General features: G+C 50.3%; 1 protein-coding gene across 3 annotated transcripts in view; it reads right to left on the reverse strand.

The window, feature by feature from the left end:
- DGCR2 (DiGeorge syndrome critical region gene 2) overlaps positions 1-12,173 on the reverse strand; it is a 72,622-nt gene that overhangs the window by 10,570 nt on the left and 49,879 nt on the right. Inside the window, exon 9 of one of the 3 annotated variants that reach the window (XM_065417597.1) lies at positions 8,892-9,392. The exons of the other annotated variants lie outside the window; for them this stretch is intronic. Coding sequence (XP_065273669.1) covers positions 8,980-9,392 — 413 coding nt within the window. The 3' untranslated portion in view covers positions 8,892-8,979. Of the gene's footprint in view, positions 1-8,891; positions 9,393-12,173 lie in introns of those variants that run through there. 3 annotated transcript variants of the gene reach the window in all.

The following is a 12,173-nucleotide window of genomic DNA, read 5'->3' on the forward strand; positions in this document are numbered from 1 at the left end:
AGGAAAGCTGTCATTCCCCCGACCCCTTCCTAGTGCAAGTTTAAGCTTAACTTTCATACTGAATGTGACTGATAAAACAGGAAGAAGCTAGCAGCTTTTAATCATGAACATGACTTACACATCAGTCTTATGATAAGCATGGCTTCTGGACAGATTTGTAGCCGATAAGCACTTGCTAGGTTTCTATTGCCACACACTCAGTAGAAGAGTTTGGGGGTTGGTTTGTTTTTGTTTTTTTTTTGGGGGGGGGGGGGGAGGGGGAAGAGAAGAATCTCCACACATTCCATACGGTAGGGTGTTCTGAAACACAACCACATCTTTTGTAACCTGAAATATAATTAGGTGATTTTATTATGCAGAAAAATGCCAAATAAATAAAAAAATTGTTTTTTTGGATAAGCCCCTTTTAAAGGGAAACCAAGACTTAAATTCACATCCCAACTTACAAGTAATACAGTGCAGAATGAACTTCAATTTGTACGGCCCAAGAACAAAACAAAAAAACAACCAGCTTTCAAGTATCTGTTCAAGTGATCAGTATGTTGCATGTGTACTGAGTGATTACTGAAGCTCTTCTGCACAATTTATAACTACTTCTTGCATTATACCTACATATAGGTAGCTAATACCTGGAACACAAAGCCATAATCATCCAATAACTCCCTTGAGAAAACAGAATCAATACATGCTTAGACAAATGCAAGCAAGAAAACTTAGATCAATTTCTCCTGGACCATCCTGTAAAATCATAACTCACAGTACACAGTATTTGTACCAACACAAAGTCTGATGTACCTTAATACCAAGTGAACATTAGTCCTTTCTCCCCCTAAGCAAAAAAACCCCCAAAACATTCTGGTATGAGTGCTCTAGGGCAAAGGTTTCTCTTGTGCCAGTTAGGTAATGTAGCAGAGAACATAAGCTTCAGTGAGGTAGGGATTATCAGTGAGAGAAAGGCACCTGCTTCCAAACAATTTTAGAGGAGCAGGTCCCAGGTACCCCAGGTATAGATTTCCTATCTTGTGCTTTTAGATGGCCAAAGCCCCTTAAAATAATTGAGGCAAAAGGAATTGGCCATGCTGGGTTAAACTTTGTGGCTCCACAGAGACTGCACCTTCTCATTTTGGCTGTAACCCTGGTTAGAGAGAGTTCTGGATCTTAGCCAGTCTGTATACCTATTTGCATAGTAGTTAATGCATGAGAGGCCATGGGCACTGAAGCTTCAGTTAGACACTGTGCAAAAGTGCAATACCAGTCTGACATCAGGAAGAAACTTATAGAAAATCTTTCTAAGTGACTTAAAAAAAATCCTATGTTGTCAGTCTGCCTAGTCTTTGAGAACTCCAAATACTCTCAGGGTATGTCTACACTACGAGAGTAGTTCGATTTTAGTTAAATCGAATATGTGGAATCGATATTACAAAGTCGAACGTGTGTGTCCACACTAAGGACAGTAATTCAACTTTGTCAGTCCACACTAACGGGGCAAGCGTCGACATTGGAAGCGGTGCACTGTGGGCAGCTATCCCACAGTTCCCGCAGTCCCCGCTGCCCATTGGAATTCTGGGTCGAGCCGCCATTGCCTTCTGGGTAAAAAAATTTGTCGAGGGTGCTTTTGGGTAACTGTCCTCATCCGTCCGTCACTACCGCCCTCCCTCCCTCCCTGAAAGCGCCGGAGGGAAATCAGTTCGTGCACTTTTCTGGTCAGTGACAGCGCGGACGCCACAGCACTGTGAGCATGGATCCCGCTGCGACCATCGCTGCAGTTGTGGCCGTTGTCAACGCATCGCAGCTCATCATCGACCTTTCACTGAGGCAGATAGAGAGAAATCAGGCGAGGAGGCTACGGCAGCGGGGTGAGGACCTGAACTCCGAGAGTAGCACACGCCTGTCTGAAACCACGACACCCAGTGCCGAGGACATCACGGTGGCAATGGGGCATATGGATGTTGTTGAACGGCGATTCTGGGCCCGTGAAACAAGCACGGACTGGTGGGACCACATAGTGCTTCAGGTCTGGGATGAATCCCAGTGGCTGCGAAACTTTCGCATGCGGAAGGGGACTTTCCTCGAACTTTGTGAGTTGCTGTCCCCTGCCCTGAAGCGCAAGGACACCTGGATGCGAGCAGCCCTGACTGTCCAGAAGCGAGTGGCCATAGCCCTCTGGACGCTTGCAACGCCGGACAGCTACCGGTCAGTCGCGAACCAGTTTGGCGTGGGCAAATCTACCGTGGGGGTTGTTGTCATGCAAGTAGCCAAGGCAATCGTGAAGGTACTGCTGTCAAAGGTAGTGACCCTGGGAAACGCGCAGGCCATCATAGATGGCTTCGCCGCGATGGGATTCCCAAACTGCGGTGGGGCTATAAATGGGACTCACATCCCTATCCTGGGACCGGACCACCAGGCCAGCCAGTACATCAACCGAAAGGGCTACTTTTCAATGGTGCTGCAAGCACTGGTGGACCATAAGGGACGTTTTACTAACATCAACGTTGGATGGCCGGGCAAGGTTCATGACGCTCGCGTGTTCAGGAACTCTGGTCTGTTTAGACGGCTGCAGGAAGGTATTTACTTCCCGGACCACAAAATAACTCTTGGGGATGTGGAGATGCCTACAGTGATCCTCGGGGACCCTGCATACCCGCTAATGCCCTGGCTCATGAAGCCCTATACTGGCACCCTGGAAACAGAAAAAGAACTCTTCAACTACCGGCTGAGCAAGTGCAGAATGGTGGTGGAGTGTGCTTTTGGCCGTCTCAAGGGGAGATGGAGAAGCTTACTGACTTGCTGTGATCTCAGCGAAACCAATATCCCCATTGTTATTGCAGTTTGCTGTGTGCTCCACAATCTCTGTGAGAGCAAGGGGGAGACCTTTATGGCGGGGTGGGAGGTTGAGGCAAATCGCCTGGCTGCTGATTACTCCCAGCCAGACAGCCGGGAGATTAGAAGAGCCCAGCGGGACGCACTGTGCATCCGGGAGGCTTTGAAAGACAGTTTCCAGACTGAGCAGGGTCACCAGTGAATTTTAAGTTTGTGGACACAGAAGCTGAACTTGCCACCGTTTCTTTACCCAGTTACCGTTGACTATCCTCTCCAGTTACATACCCCCTTCACCCCCTTCCCAAAAAATAAAATCTGTTCTGTTTTGTTAATGAACACCGTTGTCTTTATTACTGTTTTCGCGGGAATGTTTTAAACCTGGGACGCAGACTGTGGCGGGGTGCGGGTTTAGTGTTGTGATGCAAATGATGCTTCTAAACTCCAGGAATGACAGGCTCCGCAGTGGTGGACTGGTTGTTTCAACAGAGCCTGCCAGCCCTCCTGGGCGGGACAGCGTGTATGTGTCGGCTATGTGACTGTCTGGCAGGGGGAGGAGGGTTACAGCTCCCCTGCTGCGCGGCTCTGTGATGCATTAGATCTGTAACTGCCCTCCCCCGCCACAAAGTCACAGAGCAACCCCCCCCCCCCCCAGAACATGAAAACCACCTCCCAGATTGACCAGGGTCACTAGTCACTGCACTGGGTATGTGTCCTGATGCTGGACCTGACCCCGCCTCTGTACCCTGCTAAAGGTGACTGTCCTGTCCAATTACCAAGCCCCTTCCCCTCCTTCAGACAGACTCTCCTCCAAAAGAAAATCATGGAAACAGTAATTAACAGGAACTAATATTTTATTATGAACCACACATGAAACGTGGGGGTTGAAACTTGCACGGGGGCTTCTGTGAGGTGTGTAGGAAAGGACTTTTAAAATTTTGGGGAATGAGAGCCTTCTAGTGCTAGAGCAGTCTGCAGGGGTTGACTGAAAGTTTTAACGGCCCTTGCCGCCCCTCCTTCTTTGGACTTTGGGTGAGGGGGGTGTGGGACTTGGTGGCGGGGGAGGGCGGTTAGAGATAGACTGCAGCGGGGCTCTGTCCTCCTGCCTCCGGTCTTGCAGAACATCCACAAGGCGCCGGAGCGTCTCCGTTTGCTCCCTCATTAGTCCAAGCAGCTTTTCAGTAGCCTGCTGGTCCTCCTGACGCCACCTCTCCTCCCGTTCCATGAGTGCTCGGTGCATTTGTGACAAGTTCTCCCTCCACTGTGTCTGCTGGGCTGCCTGGGCTCGGGAGCAGCTCATTAGTTCTGAGAACATGTCCTCCCGCGTCTTATTCTTCCTCCGCCTAATCTGCGCTAGCCTCTGGGAGTGTGCTGACAGGCTGGGTTGGGAGACAGTCGCAGATGTGTCTGTGGGAATGGGAAAAAGGGAGTGAATTCCTGAGACAGATAAATGAAGTTGTGTACAAAGAACCTAGTCTTTCTCTGTGAACAAGACCATGCACTGCACCTCTCACATGCGCACTCAGGACAAGGTCGAATTTTCGGCCCTCGCCTTCAGTGCCTGGGGTCTTGCAGTGGTCTTGCAGTTATCTGAGAAGCGTGGCAGGACACCTGAACTTCTGTAGCGTGCAATCATGGTAAGCCGTAGACTTCTGGCTGCTTAAAACTGTACTAGTAGCACTGGCCTCCTTTCACATTGAAAGCAATGCCAGTCTCTGCTGCCAGCAATCAGGACAGCATGAACTATGCCCCTGTCCCACCCCCTCGCGGCTGTCCCAGGGAAAGATCCCTGTATGCTGCCCCTCTCCTCCACCGCGTGGCTGTAAAGCAGTCCCAATACTAACATTCCCCTCCCTAATTCAAAGCAGGGCGTCATGAGCAACATCACCCTGCTGAGGATCTCGGAGTCCCAGAGGGAAAGGATGCTTCGAGAAAGCCTTCAGAAACCAGGGCCGTTTGCCGCCATGCTCTGCATGGCAATGATACCAGAGTACCTGATGGTGTCGTGGCGCGGAAACGTGTCCTACCACGGAGGGCCTAATAAGATCGCCCTACCCAGGAACCTGATGAACAGGCTGGAAATGTACCTTCATGAGACCTACGAGGAGTTCTCCTATGAGGATTTCGCCTCTATCCCCGGCCATATTGACCGGATTTTCACGTAGGTGCACTGGGACTAAAGAGTGGAGCGTCTTGGGCAGCAGAATCATGATTTACCGGACATTGTAAAAAAAATTTTAAATACTTGGAACTAAATTGTGAAGAGCCTAAGGCAGACAAATCATGAAAAACCCTTTGTTACTATTGTAAATATTCCAGTTTTTTTGCAGATAATTGTTTACATGTTTAAGCACTTTAGGAAAAAGCCATTGTTAATATTATAAATATTTCAGTTCTTGTAAAAATAAACGTTTAGATATTTAAAGCACTTACTGCTTGATCCTTCCCCTGATTCTGTCTCCGGGGTAAGGGATGAGGACGGTTGGTAGGGGATCTCGGTAAGGGTGATGAAGAGCTCCTGGCTGCCGGGGAAATCAGCGGTGCCAGCGCTGTCGACTGCCTCGTCCTCCTCATCTCCTTCTTCATCTTCCCCGTCCGCTAACATGTCCGACGAGGAACCTGCCGTGGACAATATCCCATCCTCAGAGTCCACGGTCAGTGGTGGGGTAGTGGTGGCGGCCGCACCTAGGATGGAATGCAGTGCCTCGTAGAAACGGGATGTGTGGGGATGGGATCCGGAGCGTCCGTTTGCCTCTTTGGTTTTTTGGTAGCCTTGTCTCAGCTCCTTGATTTTCACGCGGCACTGCGTTGCATCCCGGCTGTATCCTCTCTCTGCCATGGCTTTAGAGATCTTCTCATAGATCTTTGCATTCAGTCTTTTGGAGCGCAGCTCGGAAAGCACGGACTCATCGCCCCACACAGCGATAAGATCCAAGACTTCCCTATCAGTCCATGCTGGGGCCCTCCTTCTATTAGATTGCACGGCCATCTCTGCTGGAGAGCTCTGCATCGTTGCCAGTGCTGCTGAGCTCGCCACGATGTCCAAACAGGAAATGAGATTCAAACTGCCCAGACAGGAAAAGGAATTCAAATTTTCCCGGGGCTTTTCCTGTGTGGCTGGTCAGAGCATCCGAGCTCGGACTGCTGTCGAGAGCGTCAACAGAGTGGTGCACTTTGGGATAGCTCCCGGAGCTATTACCGTCGATTTCCATCCACACCTAGCCTAATTCGATATGGCCATTTTGAATTTAGCGCTACTCCTCTCGTTGGGGAGGAGTACAGAAGTCGAATTTAAGAGAGCTCTATGTCGAACTAAATAGCTTCGTGGTGTGGACGGGTGCAGGGTTAATTCTATGTAACGGCGCTAAATTCGACATAAAAGCCTAGTGTAGACCAGGCCTCAGTTACCTAGAGAACTATTCCACCTAATGAAGATGAAACAAGTGGGGAATCTGACTTGGCAAGCACCTTACATAGCAGGGGATGTCAAATTGCATAGAGTGCTCTCTCTCCACTTGCTGGTTTGAATGAAGTATATCCAAATGACTGGGCTGGTACAGAAGAATGAAAACAGTGAGGACATTTGCTTTTTTAAATAAGTGAATCTAATAAAATTATCAGATTATCTGCACCAAATTCTGTTCAGTGATAAACAGCACCATCTACTGGCTAGCACACACTAAGGGTATGTCTACACTACGAGAGTAGTTCGATTTTAGTTAAATCGAATATGTGGAATCGATATTACAAAGTCGAACGTGTGTGTCCAGACGAAGGACAGTAATTCGACTTTGTGAGTCCACACTAACGGGGCAAGCGTCGACATTGGAAGCGGTGCACTGTGGGCAGCTATCCCACAGTTCCCGCAGTCCCCGCTGTCCATTGGAATTCTGGGTCGAGCCCCCAAATGCCTTCTGGGTAAAAAAAATGTGTCGAGGGTGCTTTTGGGTGCCTGTCGTCATCCGTCCGTCACTCCCGCCCTCCCTCCCTCCCTCCCTGAAAGCGCCGGCGGGAAATCAGTTCGCGCACTTTTCTGATCAGTGACAGCGCGGACGCCACAGCAGTGCGAGCATGGATCCCGCTGCGACCATCGCTGCAGTTGTGGCAGTTCTCAACGCCTCGCAGCTTCTCATCCACCTTTACCAGAGGCAGCTGCAGACAAATCAGGAGAGGAGGCTACGGCACCACCGTGAGGGCATGAAGTCGGAGAGTAGCTCCGAGCTCTCAGAAAACACGAGACCCTGCGCCCAGGACATCTCGGTGTCACTGGGTCTTGTGGATACTGTGGAACGGCGATTCTGGGCCCTGGAAACAAGCACGGACTGGTGGGACCGCATAGTGCTGCAGGTCTGGGATGAATCCCAGTGGCTGCGAAACTTTCGCATGCGGAAGGGGACTTTCCTCGAACTGTGTGAGTTGCTGTCCCCTGCCCTGAAGCGAAAGGACACCCGGATGCGAGCAGCCCTGACTGTCCAGAAGCGAGTGGCCATAGCCCTCTGGAAGCTTGCAACGCCGGACAGCTACCGGTCAGTCGCGAACCACTTTGGTGTGGGCAAGTCTACCGTGGGGGTTGCTGTCATGCAAGTAGCCAAGGCAATCGTCAAGGTACTGCTATCAAAGGTAGTGACCCTGGGAAACGTGGAGCTCATCATAGATGGCTTTGCGGAGATGGGATTCCCAAACTGCGGTGGGGCTATAGATGGGACTCACATCCCTATCCTGGGACCGGACCACCAGGCCAGCCAGTACATCAACCGAAAGGGCTACTTTTCAATGGTGCTGCAAGCACTGGTGGACCATAAGGGACGTTTTACTAACATCAACGTTGGATGGCCGGGCAAGGTTCATGACACTCGTGTTTTCAGGAACTCTGGTCTGTTTAGACGGCTGCAGGAAGGTATTTACTTCCCGGACCACAAAATAACTCTTGGGGATGTGGAGATGCCTACAGTGATCCTCGGGGACCCTGCATACCCGCTAATGCCCTGGCTCATGAAGCCCTATACTGGCGCCCTGGACTCAGAAAAAGAACTCTTCAACTACCGGCTGAGCAAGTGCAGAATGGTGGTGGAGTGTGCTTTTGGCCGTCTCAAGGGGAGATGGAGAAGCTTACTCACTCGCTGTGATCTCAGCGAAACCAATATCCCCATTGTGATAGCTGCTTGCTGTGTGCTCCACAATCTGTGTGAGAGCAAGGGGGAGACCTTTATGGCGGGGTGGGAGGTTGAGGCAAATAGCCTGGCTGCTGATTACGCCCAGCCAGACAGCCGGGCGATTAGAAGATCCCAGCGGGACGTGCTGTGCATCAGGGAGGCTTTGAAAGCTAGGTTCCTGACTGAGCAGGGTCTCCAGTGACTGTTTAGTTTGTGGACACAGATGCTGAACCTGCCCCCGTTTCTTTACCCAGTTACTGTTGACTATCCTTCCAAGTTACATACCCCCTTCACCACCTTCCCAACAAATAAAATCTGTTCCGTTTTGTTAATGAACAACGTTCTCTTTCTTACTGTTTTCGCGGGAATGTTCTAAACCGGGGACGCAGACTGTGGCGGGGGGCGGGTTTAGTGTTCTGATGCAAATGATGCTTCTAAACTCCGGGAATGACAGGCTCCGCAGTGGTGGATTGGTTGTTTCAACGGAGCCTGCCAGCAGTCCTGGGCGGGACTGCGTGTATGTGTCGGCCAAGTGACTTTCTGGCAGGGGGCGGAGGGTTACAGACCCCCTGCTGCGTGGCTCTGTGATCCAGGATAAGGACCGCGGCATAAGATCTCTAACTGCCCTCCCCCGCCACAAAGTCACAGATCAACCCCCCCGCCCCCCAGAACATGAAAACCACCTCCCAGACTGACCAGGGTAACTGGTGACTGCACTGTGTATGTGTCCTGATGCTGGACCTGCCCCCGCCTCTGTAGCCTGCTAAAGGTGACTGTCCTGTCCAATTACCAAACCCCTTCCCCCCCTTCAGACAGAATCTCCTCTAAAAGAAAATCTTGGAAACAGTACTTAACAGAAACAGATATTTTATTATGAACCGCACATGAAAAGGGGGGGGAGGAAACTTGGACGGGGGCTTGTGTGAGATGGGTAGGAAAGGACTTTTCAAACTTTGTGGAACGAGAGCCTTCTAGTGCTACAGCAGTCTGCAGGGGTTGACTGAAAGTTTTAACGGCCCTTGCCGCCCCTCCTTCTTTGGACTTTTGGTGAGGGGGGTGTGGGACTTTGTGGCGGGGGAGGGCGGTTAGAGATAGACTGCAGCGGGGCTCTGTCCTCCTGCCTCCGGTCTTGCAGAACATCCACAAGGCGCCGGAGCGTCTCCGTTTGCTCCCTCATTAGTCCAAGCAGGGTTTGAGTAGCCTGCTGGTCTTCCTGGCGCCACCTCTCCTCCCGTTCCATGACTGCTCGGTGCATTTGTGACAAGTTCTCCCTCCACTGTGTCGTCTGGGCTGCCTGGGCTCGTGAGCAGTCCATAAGTTCATAGAACATGTCCTCACGCGTCTTCTTCTTCCTCCTCCTAATCTGCGCTAGCCTCTGGGAGTGTGATGCCAGGCTGGGTTGGGAGACAGTCGCAGATGTGTCTGTGGGAATGGGAAAAAGGGAGTGAATTCCTGAGACAGATAAATGAAGTTGCTAACAAAGAACATAGTCTTTCTCTGTGAACAACACCATGCACTGCACCTTTCACATGCGCACTCAGGACAAGGTCGAATTTTCGGCCCTCGCCTTCAGTGCCTGGGGTCTTGCAGTTGCGATCTGAAAAGCGTGGCAGGACACCTCTACTTTTGTAGCAGGAAAACATGGTAAGCCGTAGACTTGTGGCAGCTTAAAACTTTAATAGTAGCACTGGGCTCCTTTCGCACTGAAAGCAATGCCACTCTCTGCTGGCAGCAATCAGGGAAGCATGAGCTCTGCCCCTGTCCCACCACCTCGCGGCTGTCCCAGGGAAAGATCCCTGTATGCTGCCCCTCTGCCGCCTCCACCGCGTGGCTGTAAAGCAGTCCCAATACTAACATTCCCCTCCCTAATTCAAAGCAGGGCGTCATGTGCGACATCACGCTGATGAGGATCTCGGAGAGCGACAGGGGACGGATGCTTCGAGAGAGCATGCAGAAGCCAGGGCCGTATGCCGCCATGCTCTGCCGTGCTATGATCCCGGACTACTTGATAGAGTCATGGCGTGGGAACGTGTCGTACCACGGTGGACCTAACAAGATCGCCCTGCCAAGGAACCTGATGCGCAGGCTTGAGCAGTACCTCCAGGAGAGCTATGCTGAGCTCTCCCAGGAGGACTCTCTGTCAATTCCCGGACATATAGACCGTATTTTGGTGTAACTGTACTGGAAGGGACTACAGAGTGGAGCGTCCTGTGGTTGCCTAATCATGAAAATCCGGACATTATTTGATTTTTTATACATAGTTGGGACTAAATAGTTGTCTAAGGCAAAGAAATCATGAACACCCAATTGCTGATATTATTAATATTCCTGTTGTGTTATAAATAAAAGTTTCTATGTTTAAATGAGTGAATGAAAACCCCATTGTTAACAATATAAATATTCCAGTTATGTTAAAATTAAATGTTTAGATGTTTAAAGCACTCACTGCTTGATCCTTCCCCTGATTCGGTGTCCGGGGTAACGGATGGGGACGGTTGGTAGGGGATCTCGGTAAGGGTGATGAAGAGCTCCTGGCTGTCGGGGAAATCAGCGGTGCAAGCGCTGTCGACTGCCTCGTCCTCCTCATCTCCTTCCTCATCTTCCCCGTCCGCTAACATTTCCGACGAGGAACCGGCCGTGGACAATATCCCATCCTCAGAGTCCACGGTCAGTGGTGGGGTAGTGGTGGCGGCCGCACCTAGGATGGAATGCAGTGCCTCGTAGAAACGGGATGTGTGGGGCTGGGATCCGGAGCGTCCGTTTGCCTCTTTGGTCTTCTGGTAGCCTTGTCTCAGCTCCTTGATTTTCACGCGGCACTGCGTTGCATCCCGGCTGTATCCTCTCTCTGCCATGGCTTTAGAGATCTTCTCGTAGATCTTTGCATTCCTTCTTTTGGAGCGCAGCTCGGAAAGCACGGACTCATCGCCCCACACAGCGATGAGATCCAAGACTTCCCGATCAGTCCATGCTGGGGCCCTCTTTCTATTAGATTGCACGGCCATCTCTGCTGGAGAGCTCTGCATCGTTGCCAGTGCTGCTGAGCTCGCCACGCTGTCCAAACAGAAAATGAGATTCAAACTGGCCAGACAGGAAAAGGAATTCAAATTTTCCCGGGGCTTTTCCTGTGTGGCTGGTCAGAGCATCCGAGCTCGAACTGCTGTCCAGAGCGTCAACAGAGTGGTGCACTGTGGGATAGCTCCCGGAGCTATTACCGTCGATTTCCATCCACACCTAGCCTAATTCGATATTGCCATTTCGAATTTAGCGCTACTCCTCTCGTTTGAGGAGTACAGAAGTCGAATTTAAGAGAGCTCTATGTCGAACTAAATAGCTTCGTGGTGTGGACGGGTGCAGGGTTAATTCGATGTAACGGCGCTAAATTCGACATAAACTCCTAGTGTAGACCAGGCCTAAAAAACAAAATGAGTTCTAGTCCAGGCTGCTTTGTTCAAAGCTATTGTTCTGATTGAATTTTGACAAACAGTAGCATCATGCTATTCTCAACGAAAACCAGGGGAAACTGAAGAGTGAATAGGTTTGTTAAAAATAAACTCAGTCTTTACTTAACATTACTGAAAAAAAACACAAAAACAAGCTCAAAAGCTTCTGTTTGCTGTCTGAACCAAGGTATACTGGAATTGCCATACCAGATCACACTAGTGGTCTATCTGGTCCAACATTCAGGGTCTAGAAGTGGCTAGTACTTAGATGCTTCAGAGGAAAGTGCAAGAATTTCAGTAATGGACAATTACGAAAACCTGTCCATAAGAGAAGGTTTTTTCCCCTAATCTGCAGCAGTTGCTGGCCTGCTTGAAGGAAGACTCTCTCTCTTTATAGTTTAGCAATTCCCTTTTATCCACTAGATCAGGGGTCCTCAAACTGGGGGTCGGGACCCCTCAGGGGGTCACAAGGTTATTACAGGGGGGGGGGCGCGAGCTGTCAACCTCCACCCCAAGCCCCACTTTGCTCCAGCATTTATAATAGTGTTAAATATATAAAAAAGTGTTTTTAATGTATAAGGGGGGGGGGGTCGCACTCAGAGGCTTGCTATGTGAAAGGGGTCACCAATAAAAAAGTTTGAGAGCCACTGCACTAGATGATGACATGCTCAGAGTTCTGGACTGGAGATTATTTTTCTTTATAGAAACCCTGCTGATTTACCGCATCTAGATCAGTGGCTCAACCTTTCCAGACTACTGTACC

The sequence above is a fragment of the Emys orbicularis genome, chromosome 16 (assembly GCF_028017835.1).
Source record: "Emys orbicularis isolate rEmyOrb1 chromosome 16, rEmyOrb1.hap1, whole genome shotgun sequence".
In the NCBI taxonomy this organism is placed as follows: Eukaryota; Metazoa; Chordata; order Testudines; family Emydidae; genus Emys; species Emys orbicularis.